This window comes from Macrobrachium rosenbergii, chromosome 13 (assembly GCF_040412425.1).
Source record: "Macrobrachium rosenbergii isolate ZJJX-2024 chromosome 13, ASM4041242v1, whole genome shotgun sequence".
In the NCBI taxonomy this organism is placed as follows: Eukaryota; Metazoa; Arthropoda; class Malacostraca; order Decapoda; family Palaemonidae; genus Macrobrachium; species Macrobrachium rosenbergii.
This window is the reverse complement of record NC_089753.1, coordinates 36782354-36798414: the sequence shown is the minus strand read 5'-3', so window position 1 is coordinate 36798414 and position 16061 is coordinate 36782354. Positions and strand designations below refer to the sequence as shown.

General features: G+C 38.3%; 1 protein-coding gene across 2 annotated transcripts in view; it reads left to right on the top strand.

The window, feature by feature from the left end:
* LOC136845197 (putative glucosylceramidase 3) overlaps positions 1–15708 on the top strand; it is a 37370-nt gene extending 21662 nt beyond the window's left edge. For both annotated transcript variants that reach the window (XM_067115236.1, XM_067115235.1), the window contains exons 2-12: positions 3783–3868; positions 4827–4926; positions 6267–6396; positions 6601–6754; positions 8004–8164; positions 9021–9255; positions 10899–11043; positions 11627–11685; positions 12221–12331; positions 14390–14586; positions 15566–15708. In XM_067115236.1, coding sequence (XP_066971337.1) covers positions 3783–3868; positions 4827–4926; positions 6267–6396; positions 6601–6754; positions 8004–8164; positions 9021–9255; positions 10899–11043; positions 11627–11685; positions 12221–12331; positions 14390–14586; positions 15566–15677 — 1490 coding nt within the window. In that variant the 3' untranslated portion in view covers positions 15678–15708. The remainder of the gene's footprint in view (positions 1–3782; positions 3869–4826; positions 4927–6266; positions 6397–6600; positions 6755–8003; positions 8165–9020; positions 9256–10898; positions 11044–11626; positions 11686–12220; positions 12332–14389; positions 14587–15565) is intronic.
* The last annotated feature ends 353 nt before the right edge of the window (positions 15709–16061 follow it).

Below are 16061 nucleotides of genomic sequence, written 5' to 3'. Positions count from 1 at the left end.
TTTACCAATAGTGTTAATCTGTAATACTCGAGAATCAATCTGATCAATAGTCTGTTTCCTTTAGCGTTTAATATTGACAATGGAAGTCATTTGTACATTTCCTTATCCTAAACAAAACACAGAAATAATACAAAAAATGCAATACATGATCCAAATCACACTAGTTGCACAGAAACAATTACATCGTCGTACAAAAATACAAAGCAAAAAGAGAATTTAAAAACGAAAATAATTACCAAGAGGTAAAAAAAAATAAAGATGCAAATTATCAGTTAAAATGCAAGGAATGATATTGAGTACAAATATCCGAGTGCAGGACATCAAGCACTGTATCCACAAAATTAAAATGTAAAGACGACCAAAGACGCGAATCCTTATTGACATTCAAAAACAGCATCCGGTGCTTGATTAAGGTGAACTGAAACTGCAGGAAAATTCCTTTCCAAATGATTAGCAACGCTCAAGAAGAGTCACAAATTCAAGTGGGAAAAGGAAAAAACGAAAAATGGCATTTTCTCCTGGTCTTCCAGATCTTCGTGTAAAACATGCATGCTCACTTCTATGGTATACGCACCTTTTCTGTAGAGGATATATGCCATACGCTAAATCGCTTCTAAAGGTTAATTTAACGTTAGGAACATGAAAATACACACCAGTTCTCCGTCTTCATCTCCGAGCGTTAGCAAGTTCTTACAAACAAATTAAGACATTAAATGGGTACCTTTGTAAACTGCACGACGCATACAGACAGGGTTAAACAGTCATTCAGTCACTATGCAAAATTCAACAGATAAGTTTGTCACTATGCAAAATTCAACAGATAAGGTTAATCACTATGCAAAATTCAACAGATAGGGTTAATCACTATGCAAAACTCAACATATAGGGGTAATCACTACGCAAAATTCAACAGATAAGGTTAAAACTATGCAAAATTCAACAGATAGGGTTAATCACTATGCAAAATTCAACAGATAGGGTTAATCACTATGCAAAATTCAACAGATAGGGTTAATCACTATGCAAAATTCAACAGATATGGTTAATCAATATGCAAAATTCAATGGATAAGGTTAATCACTATGCAAAATTCAACAGATAGGGTTAAACAGTCAATTAGTCACTATGCAAAATTCAACAGGGTTAAACAGTCATTCAATCATTATGCAAAATTCAACAGATAGGGTTAAACAGTAATTCAGTCACTATGCAAAATTCAACTGGGTTAAACAGTCATTCAATCATTATGCAAAATTCAACAGATAGGGTTAAACAGTCATTCAGTCACTATGCAAAATTCAACAAATAGGGTTAAACAGTCATTCAATCACTATGCAAAATTCAACAGGGTTAAACAGTCATTCAATCACTATGCAAAATTCAACAAATAGGGTTAAGCAGTCATTCAATCACTATGCAAAATTCAACAAACAGGGTTAAACAGTCATAAAATCACTATGGAAAATTCAACAAATGGGGTTAGTCATTCAATCACTATGCAAAATTCAACAAGGTTAAACAGCCATTCAATCACTATGCAAAATTCAACAGGGTTAAACAGTCATTCAATCACTATCCAAATTCAACAGGGTTAAACAGCCATTCAATCACTATGCAAAATTCAACAGGGTTAAACAGTCATTCAATCACTATCCAAATTCAACAGGGTTAAACAGCCATTCAATCACTATGCAAAATTCAACAGGGTTAAACAGTCATTCAATCACTATCCAAATTCAACAGGGTTAAACAGCCATTCAATCACTATGCAAAATTCAACAGGGTTAAACAGTCATTCAATCACTATCCAAATTCAACAGGGTTAAACAGCCATTCAATCACTATGCAAAAATTCAACAGGGTTAAACAGTCATTCAATCACTATCCAAATTCAACAGGGTTAAACAGCCATTCAATCACTATGCAAAATTCAACAGGGTTAAACAGTCATTCAATCACTATCCAAATTCAACAGGGTTAAACAGCCATTCAATCACTATGCAAAATTCAACAGGGTTAAACAGTCATTCAATCACTATCCAAATTCAACAGGGTTAAACAGCCATTCAATCACTATGCAAAATTCAACAGGGTTAAACAGTCATTCAATCACTATCCAAATTCAACAGTACGATAAGGATATAAAAAAGTGATACATCTGACCCAAAATGGTGTAATAAGAAACACAGACACCCTGCAGCTCATATCAAATGAAAAGCATAGGAATGGACGAACACAGAGGTATGGATATGATCTTTTGGTAGTAACAAAGCAAGCAAAGACCATTGATAATTAAACTGGTTGGCATGAGCCCACAATCTCCTTACCGGGATAACTTCCTATCAAATGACTGTATCACCAAGCAAGTTCTACGTATTTTTGACACGAGCAACCGTGGCGGATTTAGAATTCTTTTTTAAGTATGGCAACGCTACTGAGAATTCTTACTAAAATCCTCAGTAGCTGAATCAGACGAGGACATCCGGAGGCTGCAGAGGCTCCACCTTTCACAATGAACGTTGGTGCCCAATTATTATTATTATTATTATTATTATTATTATTATTATTATTATTATTATTATTATTCAGAACATGAACCCTACACACAAGGAACAAGCCCACAAGTGCAACTGATTTGAAATTCAAGCTTCCTGCGAATATGCTGTTAATCTGAAAGAAGTAACAGAAGATAACAGGAAATAAGATATCAGTTATCAGGAAAGTAAGAATGCATTAACAAAATAAAAAATAAATGCACAAAAATATAAGCAGATTATTAAGATACAAGGAGAATTGTTTTAGGGTGGCAATGCATTGCATCTTCACTTGAGCGTTTGAGGTTCCAGTTGCACTACTGTACAACCTCAGGAAGACTGTTCCACAGTCCAACGGTGTGGGGAATAAAGGACCTCTGGAACTGAGATGCTCCACGGCGAGGCACATTTACTACATATTGGTGCTGCTGTTCAGCAAGTCGGGTTGCTCCCGGCAGGAAGAGAGGATCAGGGATCGATTGTGAATGTGAAAGACCTCTGTTAAAATACAACTCAAGAAAAATTGACAAGAAGAGACCATCCGTCGATGGTCCAAGTCTTAACTGCTAATATTAGGAACAAGAAGCGTACCACCACGAACCCCTCCATCTAAAACATATAAATCACTGGTAGAAGCAGACATTCACACAAGCAAGAAGCAAAATCTATTTTAAATTACATTGAGGGCATGATTCTAATCGTGGATGATATCAGAATTAGCTCACCCCAAGACCTCTCTGCTGAAAACCTGTTGCCCACATATAATATATCATACTATATGGGAGCAGTTAAGGCAAAGAGATTTAAAATACTCGAGTGATTGTTGTAATGCGTTCTCGTTGGTGTTTATATATATATATATATATATATATATATATATATATATATATATATATAAATATACACTGTATATATATTTCACACACAAACATATATATATATATATATATATATATATATATATATATATATATATATATATATATATATATATATATATATATATATATACATACATATGATCTACGATCTAGTGGTAGGATGCTTGCGTCACTAGGGAGAGGAGCTGAGTTTGAATCTCAACCGACCACGAAGCTACATCCCCACATGCCACTGAATTCTTCTTCGCCTAAGGGGAAGAAGCACATAAACATATATACGGTATATATATACACATATATATATTGTGTATGTTTACTAGTACTAAATTGCTTTACCTAATTTGCTAACAGACTTCTCTACACTCAGGAGCAAATGGCTGTCAGGAGAAATCCTTCGGCACCGACAGCTTCGTCTGCGTCTGCGGCAGCGACTACTGCGATGATTTCCCCGAGGTAATTTTCATTTTCGTTATTATTATTATTCAAACGTCACAAGGACATAAAGACCACTAGCCTACCACAGAAAAGACCTTCCATTTGCATAAAGAGAAAAAACCGAGGCAAGATAAGTATTCATAAAAATAGGAGATAAATACTCTTAAAAAATATAGAAATAAATAAAATAAAAAGAAGTTGCGGAGGTACGTGTTCCTTCAAAGTAGCATTACAACTTTTACCACTGATATTAATTTCAGCGAAGGAATGACAAGATAAACGAACAAACAGATATAATTAGCTTAAAATAGTCAATCGGGTGTCTAGGCAGATGTTTACGTGAGAATGGAAATATATTTATCTAAGCACTACCAGCTAGCTATCCATTGTTCCTTTCTCACAGTGATAAAGCAAGCAATTTCTCTTCAGTTCCTAGCAGGAAAGTGTCCATCTTTTATTTCCCAGTGTATTATCAGTCCACGCCCACACACACTCACAATCACACTCACACATGCGCACACGCACCTACACTCACATACACCCACACATACACACACACACACACACACATATATATATATTATATCTATAGTACGTATATTATATATATATATATATAATGTGTGTGCTTGTTTACAAAATCACAAGAACACTCAAATCACACTCACACACACACACACAAACACCACTACACTCACATACACACACACACACACACACACACACACACACACACACACACACACATATATATATATATATATATATATATATATTATATATCTATAGTATATATATATATATATATATATATATATATATATATATATATATATATATATATATATATATATAATGTGTGTGCTTGTATATAAAATAACAAGAACAATTTCCAGTCATCCCGAAGAAATCAAAATTATTTTGTAAGCAAAAATGACACAAACTTTCTTCGTCTCCCACTGATATTTTCCACCAGGTAACCGTAGAGGAAGGCCAATTCAAGCACATCTTCTCCTCTAAACTTGTTCACAGATTTAACGTGTCTGAAGGTCTAATAAGTGACGCACCTTTGCCAGGTAAATGTTTTAAATATATTTTTTTTTTTATTTCAATATCCAGATCTGTAATGACGATGATGATATATGTAATGGCGAGATTTACCTAATGCTTTTGAATTTCATTCAGCGATAGAGCTGATAAATTTATTTCCGTAAGTGGTGACTCGAATTTATCAGTAATGTAAAATCGGGAAGTTTGAACTTAGGAACATTAATATTTTACCCAGTAAGACTTACAGTATGAAATATATTTTGGAAGAATGCCTAACCTAATCTAACCTCGTCTCACGAAACCTTCCTGTGAGAAACTTGGTTTACTCTTCCCACGTGACTGGCACTTCTCTCACCACCTCATCTACGAGTAGCTTTGTGTAACTTATCACTCCTTGTGTGGAGCACTATGGCCTTTGTGTGAGTTTTCCTTTTACAGTAATCCTTCAATTATCCGGATTAATAGAGCCTACCATGGTTTTATGACCATTAATGTACTTTTATACAGCAACTTTCTTAACAGTTGTTGCCATACTGTATTACCATAAACATGATAAAAATGATTATCACATACATTATAACAGTACGCAAGAGATTATTTAATCACTGTTGATATTTCATCTCTAATCACCGTAAAAAATATTCAAAATATGAATTTCATATGAAATAAAGACAAAATCAAACAGGCCGTAGCAAGCCCACCGACGGCATGGAAAGGGTGTGCCTACGTACATACCCTACACAAACAATTGCATTTATTCTTTGGTTTGAAAAAATAAAAAATGAGAAAATACAGTGAAAATATAAACGAGAATACTGCAGCATAAAATATACACACAAGAGTAAAGGAGTATGTGTTACTATACTTAGGCTTCAATGCAAACATACCTGTTCCTGTTCTCTCTTCCTCTCTCCAAAATGGCTCTCCTCTCCCATGGCACCCAGCCATCTGACACCCACCGCACCTTGGAAACTTCTCAAGGCCTCCCCCATCACCCAAAAACCCTTTCTCAGCCTGTTTGAGCGTAAGCAGTGTTCCCAACAATTTCGCGTGGCCGCGCAACATTGCCAACCATCTAATTCTGGATAATGGCAATCCGGATGATTGAGAGACTACTGTACATGAGTTGCCTGCTGTGCACATGCCTGAGAAGGCTCACCTTCCATTTTATTCATGATGTAGTTGAACGGAATGTTTTCAGCTCTACGGTAAACTAATTCCCAATTCTGATTTCAAATTCTCAATCTGTTGCAAGATCGTCTTTCCGTTGGGAAAATTTTGCAGATTTCTCTCGTTAGGTGGTCAACTGTATACGACCATACAATGTTTAGCAGAAATAACATCAATAAGAAACTGTAATTCTCAGAAAACACCGTCATCACCATCAACCTGACGGAGACCCACCAGACGATGCTGGGATTCGGGGGTGCATTCACTGACGCCACGGGAATCAATATTGCCACCCTTTCGATGGCCGTGCAAGAAAAACTCTTGAGGTCAGCATTTTTTTCGTCATTTTTGACTTCAATCGGGTTGTCAGTGGTTGATCCTTCAAAACACTGTGAATTATGATACAAAAATAAAAGATAAAAACGTGAGATAAATTCCACTGGAAACGATTTTGACCGAAAAAAGGAGGTAACGAAAAATATAAAAGAAAATGATTTACAAAAAAATAAATAAATTTCCTTCACCCGCAGGTCCTACTTCTCTACTTCGGGCCTCGAGTACAACATCGGGCGGATTCCTATAGCTAGTTGCGACTTCTCCACACATCCTTACTCCTACGACGACGTCGATGGTGACATCCTGCTCGAGCACTTCGCCCTTACTCCCGAGGACCACATATACAAGGTTGATATTCACTAGAGTTTTTGCAACAGACGAACGTATGAATCACGAGCAAGTGTATTCCGTCAGTATCAGTTCTATAGTCATGTTATTTTAATGCTTCTGAAATGAAATTCGACATCTTTAAAGTATTATATAAGTAAATTAGTCGGTTCCAAGCCTCTTACTTTCTCAGCACCCATAAGATGTGGCATTCTCTATATGCATAAGGTTTGTTTTTACATGGTTCCTAAAACCCCAATTTCAAGAGACAATCTAATGATTTTCTTCCAATCTAATGATTTTCCTCTAATCTAAGTTAGATTAGGTCATTTGGCCGCCAAATCAATCTTCCTTCATATAAAAAAAACCTCAAGTTCTTTCAGAGAGAATAATTTCTTAACGCAACTAATCACCTTGTCCTTCACACTAATTATTATTGTTCAGAAGATGAACCCTATTCATACAGCAAGCCCACAGGGGCCACTGACTAGAAATCCAAGCTTCCAAAGAATATGGTGTTCATTCAAAAGAAGTAACAGAAGGTACAGGGAAATAAATTTCTCATATGTGGAGACTTTACTGTACCCACAGGTGTTACATCATCGGCATACTGAACAATCTTGTTTTCCAGCACAACAACCACATCACTTGTATACACTGAAAATAACAGTGGGTAAAAAACACTACCCTGTGGAACTCCAGACACAATAGGTCTTGGTTAACTAAAAAGCCCATCAACAGCAACTTGCTGCTGCCTACCTGTAAGTAAATCTTGAAGTAATCCTAAAACATATCCACCCACTCCAAGATTCTGAAGTTTATAAATAAGTGCCTTGTGATTTGCTAAACCAAAACTAAAATCTATTTGAATTACTCTACACTCAAAACCCTTATTAAGGCTCTCTTGCAAATGGCATGTCAGGTCTAAAAGAGCATCGCAGGTACCTAACTGCTTCCTATATGCATATTGACTATCAGCAAACAATCCCTTAGATGCCACATACTTATTTGGTGGCTTAAAAATAAACTTTGGAGAGCACAGGGAGAACAGAAATGGCCTGTAGTTACTGCAGTCTGCAGATATACCATTCTTTGGAACAGGCACTGTATTTCTAAGCTCGCACTCACCTGCAAAGATATTACGTCGAGGTAAAAACCGATAGAACCTACTAACCTTCAAAAGAAGAAGTAACCAATTAAAACCAAATCAGAATTCAAACTTAGGTTGAAGCTGAAGTTGTTCCCGTTTTCTTTGTCCCGTTTTCTCCAGCTGCCCTACATCAAATGGGCCCTGAGTATGAGCGAGCGTCCACTGCTCTTCTTCGGGTCTCCCTGGTCCCCTCCTGCTTGGATGAAGGAAAATGGGATGTTCAACGGCACCGGAGGAATCAAGCGGGAGATGTGGCAGCCCTATTCCAACTACATCGTCAAGTGAGTACGGGAGATTAAGTGTTTCCGCTCGAAAGGATATAACGGTATTGGTGTATGATGTAATTAGACTATTATTATCAGTACTTCTGTTTGAGCCATCTTACGGAGCAAACCTATCAAAATTAGGTTCAATCATATTAACCACATGACAAAAAAAATATGAAAAGCAAAGAAAAGATACAATTAAATCACTGATGAGTTAACATACATGTAAATATAGATATATAAAAATCAATATGAAGATACTGGTACAAGGCACTTTACAGTATTGCAGAGGCAAAATGAATTGAAAACCTTTGGATCTGGGTAGGTGACATTGTGGTGCCTCAACAGAGTGCAAACGCTTATAATCTGCAAGGCGAGTGACACGCACTTTACCCTTTGAAACCCAGGGGATGCACAGACCCTCAATGAACTTGTCTCATATTTCTTTCTTTTGCTTTCTTTTTCAAGCCTGCTACAATTAACAGCTTTCCTGGAAGCTCTCCTCATTCAGGTTTCTTTCAGTCTTATGTCCTTTGTCATTAAGAGTTGTACAGGTATAAAATTGCACCAGCTATCAATCAAGCATGTTCTGCGGCTTGCTCAAGCAGAAGCACTAAAACGGCGCGCATAAATCTTAAAGCATTAATTATAGAGCAGAATTTCATTAAAGTACCAGAGCACCACCTAGGAACTCATTGTCTTTACAAGTTCTGGAGCGTCCATTGTAAATACCAAGCTGTTATTTGTACCAGTATATCCCTTCTAAGTTCTACATTGTCACTTACAAGCACTGAAATACTTCTTGAACGTACTACAATATTCCTTAAAAGTACCAGCCGGTCAATGACAGCATCATCTGACCATTTTGAAGGTTCGTCGAATCCTACGAGGCAGAGGGGGTCCCTCTGTGGGGCCTGACGCCGCAGAACGAACCCGTGATGAACGGCGGAGACTGGCACATTAACGGCTGCGAATGGAACACAACAAATATGCGAGACTGGATCAAGACCACACTCGGTCCCACCCTGGAAGCCGCTGGAATGAGGAGACTGAAACTCATGATACTGGATCACAACAGGGACTCTGTGCCTTGGTATCCAGAGGCTGTGAGTTTTATCTTTTTTATTTTTACCCAATTATCTCGCTGCTGAATTAAGTAATGGCGATGCCCAGTTGTCATAACGGCCATCCCATTTCAGTCCTGAGTGCTATTACTGTAAAAAAAAAAAAAAAATGGCAAATATACAAGCTCTCTCATTTGCTTAAATCTGGAAAATTCAAACACCAGCGTCGTAATAAAAGATATACATGCCATTCAGGACAGAGAATGTCAACTAAAAATCGTCTGAAAGACTTGCAAGAAAATTCAAATTATTTATTATAAAAAATAATTAAACATAGTTTGAACACATTCATATAGGTCCAGTTCAATATGACTGTTACTAATAGTGAAGACTAAGTCTGAAACTAAATTCGAATTCCAAGACAAAAAATTAAGTAAATGAAGATATAAATAGTCAAATATATAAAACAAATTAATAGGGAGGGAACTATGAACTCAAGTCAGCAAGTTTGACCAACATTCACACTCGTCCCTCAAAACTCTGGAACTTTCTGCATTTTGAGTGTTTCCCAGATTTTGTCAAATACGAATGAGGACCTTATATCAGTTTTGCATTATGTGATATAGTCTACATTTATCTTCCAGATTCTGGATGACCCAACCTTTATACTGCAAATCCTGGATGACCCCATACCCTTTAATTTTTTCAGATCCTAGATGACCCCAACCCTTTCATTTCCCAGGTTCTGGATGACCCCACCTTTACATGGCAAAACCTGGATGACCTCCAACCCCTCCATTTTCTAGATCCTGGATGCCCTCCTACCCCTTCATTTTCCAGGTTCTGGATCACTTCACATTTATTTGGCAAATCCTGGATGACCCCCTACCCCTTAATTTTTGAGATCCTGGATGACCCCCAACACCTTCATTTTCTAGATTCTGGATGACCCCACCTTTACATGGCAAATCCTGGATGACCCCAAACCCTTCATTTTTTCAGTTCCAGGATACCCCCTACCCTACCCCTTCATTTTCCAGATTCTGCATGACCCTACAATTATATGGTAAATCCTGGATGACCCAAACCCCTACATTCTTTCATATCCTAGATGCCTCCCTACCCGTTCTTTTTCCATATCTGGATGACTCCAGCTTTAAATGGAACATTCTGGATGACCCCAACCACATCATGTTTTCAGATCTTCGATGACCCTCTACCCCTTCATTTTCAGATTCTGGATGACACCACCTTTGTACGGCAAATCCTGGACGACTCTTATCCCCTTCATTTTCCAGATCCTGAATGACACCCTACTCCTTATTTTCCAGAACCTAAATGGCCCCACCTTCATATGTGAAATCCTGGAGGACCCAACCCCTTCATTCTCCAGACTGGATGACCCCATCTTTGTACTGCAAATCCTGGATGACCCCCAACCCTTCATTTTTTCAGATACTGGATGATTCCTTGCCCCTTTATTTTCCAAATTCTAAATGACCCCACCTTTATACGGCAAATCCTGGATAAATCCCAACCCCTTCCTTTTTCCAGATCCTGGATAAACCTGTACCCTTTTATTTCCTGATTCTGGATGACCCCACTTTTATTCAGCAAATCCTGGATGACCCCAACCCCTTCATTTTTTCAGATCCTGGATGACCCCCTACCCTTTCATTTTCCAGATTCTAGAGGACTCTGACGCATCCCAATACGTGGATGGGGTTGCCATCCACTGGTACGAGGACAAGAATATACCTACTGAAAAAGTCGATCTCTTGCACGAACATTATCCGGAAAAGTTCATTCTGTACACCGAAGCTTGCACAGGTGAGTGTCGGCGAAGACATAAATCATCAATGATCATGTTGTGATTCGTCGCATTAAGGTTGATTCACATTATAACGTCACGTCACCGACACATCACATCACGTCAAAGCACGTAAGAATTTCTTACATGTAATCGAGTGGACTTGTTCACACCATCACGTCACGTCATCATCAAGCACACGGCAACCATCGTCACATCACGACACGCTGTAGTTGGGCACTAACTGAACGGGATTGTGATGGATAGCATGAATACAAGGCTCGGCTGATGGGACGGTGACGTGACGTGATGGTATAATGTGAATCAGCCTTTATTGGGAATTATCACATTCATCAGTTAGTTACAGATCAATACTGATAATCAAGTAATGCATTACGTAGTAAATCACCATAGCATAACAAGCCGTTTCCTTGTTTGTGAAGGAGATTCTTTCATCAATTTGAAGTGTTTGGATCCACAAATATATTTCACCGACTTCAGAGTATGAGCGACGACCAAAACTGCTGTGAAAAATGAAATGGTAAATAAAACTAGGGATCAATAAAGACAATGATAATACTATTTTACTCTTTTTTTTTTCAGTGGTGGTTAATCTTGGTTCTTGGGATGATGCTGAAAGCTACGGCCATGATATAATTGAGGTAAATAAAGATGCCCTTCTTTATGAATATATATATATATATATATATATATATATATATATATATATATATATATATATATATACACACACACATATTACTATCTGCCTCTATTTCTAAGAACGGGTGGTTCAGGTAAGTTGTTAAGTTGTTACCCTCCTAATTTTCAGCATGTCCCTTTGGGATGGGGTTGCCAGTCCCACGCCTTGCTCCCACTGCTTCCACGATGCTCGTGGCTCTAATGCCAACCGGCTTCTGGACTCCCACGAAAAAGTTTTCTGTACAGAGATTCATCCTCCCCACTTTATTTTCCCCCTCTTTATATTAATGAACAAAGAGCTAAATCAGAGAAAACAAATTCAAATTTTTAATTAGGCTGTTTCATACTTTCATCCACACACTAATTATGAAAGAATAAAAAAAAATAGATTATATTTAATCGTTTCCACAACTGAATTTAATAATAATAATCTCTGACCCACAAAGATACTCAGCACATCTCTTTCAACATGATTCGTTCTCTGGCTTATTCCAGGACATCAACCATTGGTCAACCGGTTGGTTAGATTGGAACATGGCTCTCGATATGCAGGGTGGCCCCAACTGGGCAACCAATTACGTCAATTCCCCCATCATGATCGATAAGGTATGTTATGCACCTGCTTCTCTCTAAGATTACCAATGGGTGTTTTTAGATGTTAGTGTACTATGTCTTCTTCTTACATGGGGTAGATCCAGGGTGGCCGGTAATAAAGTCACCGGAATAAAAGTCACAGAAAAAATCACAATTTTGGCTAAGGAAAAAATTCACAGGAAAAAGGTCACATTAAATTATGGTGGCCGGTAATGAAGTCACAGGAAAAAAAGTCACAGAAAAAATCACAATTTTGGCTAAGGAAAAAATTCACAGGAAAAAGGTCACATTAAATTATGGTGGCCGGTAATGAAGTCGCATGGAAAAAATCACAATATTTCTTGGGGGTCATTATCTTTATGATATTTACAGTCTTTTGTTCGTTTTTACGATAATCCCCAAATGGCTTGTACTAAGTTAAGTATACCTTAGTTTAACCAGACCACTGAGCTGATTAACAGCTCTCCTAGGGCTGGCCCGAAGGATTGGGCTTATTTTACGTGGCTAAGAACCAATTGGTTACCTAGCAACGGGACCTACAGCTTATTGTGGAATCCGAGCCACATTATATCGAGAAATGAGTTTCTATCACCAGAAATAAATTCCTCTAATTCTTCATTGGCCGGCCGAAGACTCGAACGCGGGTCCAGCAGAGTGCCAGCCGAGAACTTTACCGACCCGTCCAAAGAGGAACAGGGCTTGTACTAAACACGCCGCAAAGGTAGATGCTTACCGGGTTAAAACCTTTAGAGGTCACTATCTAGGAAAGATTAATGTGAACTTTTTTTTCCCGTGGCTTTTTTACCTGTGACCTTTTTTTTACCTGGATTCAGATCCAGAAGGTGAGAAACTCCTATTTAGTCACACTTTAAGGGATGAGCTTTCAAGCCTAACCACCTTGGCCCCTTCCTGCTACCATAGGAATTGATCCCTCTGGGTCTGTCAGTCACTCCGTTTCACCCTGGACCAGCAAATGGTGCTCCTAAAGTCCACTATCCCCTTATCATTCACTCGGCCATGGACGAATCTTAAACAAGACTAAGTAAAAAGCTTCTGCAAGTTCTGGTGTAACTAGCAGCGCACTATTTCCGTTACATGATGGCATTCAAGAAAGGGTTGATTGTGGGAGAATAAGATCTCAGATTTTACCTACCCTGCTCATGAAAGGCCTTCGTTCAGCTCTGTTTCGCTATCACTTTGTTGATGATTCAACTTACAGTATTTTCTTCCTAATGTCTACTAGTTTTCCTGCACCTTCTACATTCCCCTTCAAGGGCCTTGGGGTCTGAGGTATTTTATTAGTGTTACTTCGGATGTTGCTCCGGCCCGGCGACAAAAGCCTTTCCCTTTCGTCACATTTATCACGATGGCTTTAATATAATTTTTCTCTGCTTGTCCTTTTATGTTTTTTAATACCGACAATTTTTCAGTTTTCTGTAAAAGAAAGCTATTCAGAAGGCTTTGTTTGTCCATCCGCACTTTTTTTGTCCGCCCTCAGATCTTAAAAACTACCGAGACTAGAGGGGTGCAAATTGCTATGCTGATCATCCACCCTCCAATCATCAAACATATCAAATTGCAGCCCTCTAGCCTAAGTAGTTCTTTTTATTTTATTTAAGGTTAAGGTTAGCCATAATCGTGCGTCTGGCAACGATATAGGCCAGGCCACCACCAGGCCGTGGTTAAAGTTTCATGGGCCGCGGCTCATACAGCATTATTTCGAGACCACCGAAAGACAGATCTATTTTCGGTGGCCTTGATTATACGTTGCTCAGAAAACTCGACTGAGCGGAAGAAACTTAGGCGCATTTTTTACTCGTTAAGAATTGCAGATGCATGATATCAGGAACACATTCGTTTCCTTTCAATCGCTTGGTCGTCTGATTACCACTCTCCAGGAGTGACGGAATATCAGAAAGCATTATTTTTCACAAAGGGAAGAACGACAGTGACAACCGTCCGAAGTAGCTCTTATTATCTACTGATTCTTAAACCCTAACGTAACTCCCTCATTCCCGTCTCCATCTTGAAAAAAAAAATCACATTAGACTCTCTTTCTCTCCTTGCCAGGACGAAGACGTCTTCTACAAACAACCCATGTTCTACGCGATGGGTCACTTCAGCAAGTTTATCACGGCTGGGGACGTCCGGGTGTCCTTCAACATCGCTCCTGCGACGACCGCTGACGAGGAGGTGGGATACGATAACCTCGAGCTGACGGCAATCCTCAAAGAAAACGGACGAGTGGTTGTGGTCATCATGAACACGTGAGTTCTCGTTTTCTTGTCGACAGTCACTTGACGCGTTTGGCTGATACGGTCCGTCATGTTTTGTGCATGACGCATCTTTTTCTTCTTTTCAGTAATATAATGTAAAAGATTATTCACAAGTTTCAAAAGCTTCATTAATTTTATCCAGAATATTAAGACATTTTCATGAACACGTAAGCTCTCGTTCTCTTGGTGTTTAGCAGATACGAGAAGAAGCTTTTTATTCGCCTTAGTCCAGTGACACCTCGGTTTAAAGGATATCTCAACTTAGCGGACTTCTGCGCTTATCAGCTGTCATATCATAATTATTTTTCCTGTGGTACCATCTTAGATGCGATACATTTTTAGTTATATCTCTCAAATTGAATGTAAATTGAAAAGTACAGGTTAGGTTAAGTTAGGACATTGGTTCTTAACCTTTTATTATCACGCCCCCTCTAAGAGTTGGTCCTTCCCTCCACGCCCCCCTCCCTGCATCTAAGGGTAAAATTCCCTCCCAGATTTAAAGGAAAATGAAAAAAAAAGAGAAAGAGAAGGGGCGTTTTTATTCTTTTGGGAATGAATTAGTGAGATACTTGACACTGCTTCTCAGCGACCCTTGTTAAGAGAATAACGAATATAATTAGAGAATTTTAAATTTTTCCCTACGGCTCGCGCCCCCCCAGGTTAAAAACCACTGGGTTAGGAAATATGTGGAACTGCTGTTAGTTGTAAGATATCTAGAAAATACTCAAAAGCAGGCTAGGACACAGGGTCTTTCTTAATGAACAGACTTTGTTACTTAACAGAAAGGCCACACCCCCAAAGTGTCTGTAAGTTGAGGTGCAACTGTAATACAATAATATACAAAATTTTTCATTAATCATTGCGGCAAATATTTAATTTCATACGTAATACTTCAGACAGTTACATGAACCAGTCTGTATAAGGCAACATTTGTGGCCAAACATCCTAATTTCCTTGACATCTATTGCAGACTTGATGAAGAGCACAGCATCTCCATCGTGGACACCAAGGGATCAGTCGTTAACGTGGATCTTGAACCTCGATCTATCAACACAATCCTGTACGACCCCTTGGCTAAATAAATGACTACTAAATAAATGACTATTAGGGGCAGAGATTCTTCATTTTCCTTGATAATAATTTGTGTTCTACGCCACTGTTCTTTCTAGCTGCACTTGAAGAACCAACTCTTCACGCAAGTACATCGAAAGTCAGCAATCCCTAGATTTTTTTGCTTTTTATTTATTTAGTTATTTCCTTTATTTGGAAATTTGTTTAATCTTTATTTTATTAATTATTTTTTAAATTTTCGTCCTGTTTCCATGGTGTGGAATTCTCAATCTCTTTTTGCTTCCAAAGGAGGTCTGTTACTTCCTTTGAGGTTAGACGTCACTCTTTACTATTATTATTATTATTATTATTATTATTATTATTATTTCAGTAGATGAAACGTATTCACGTGGAAC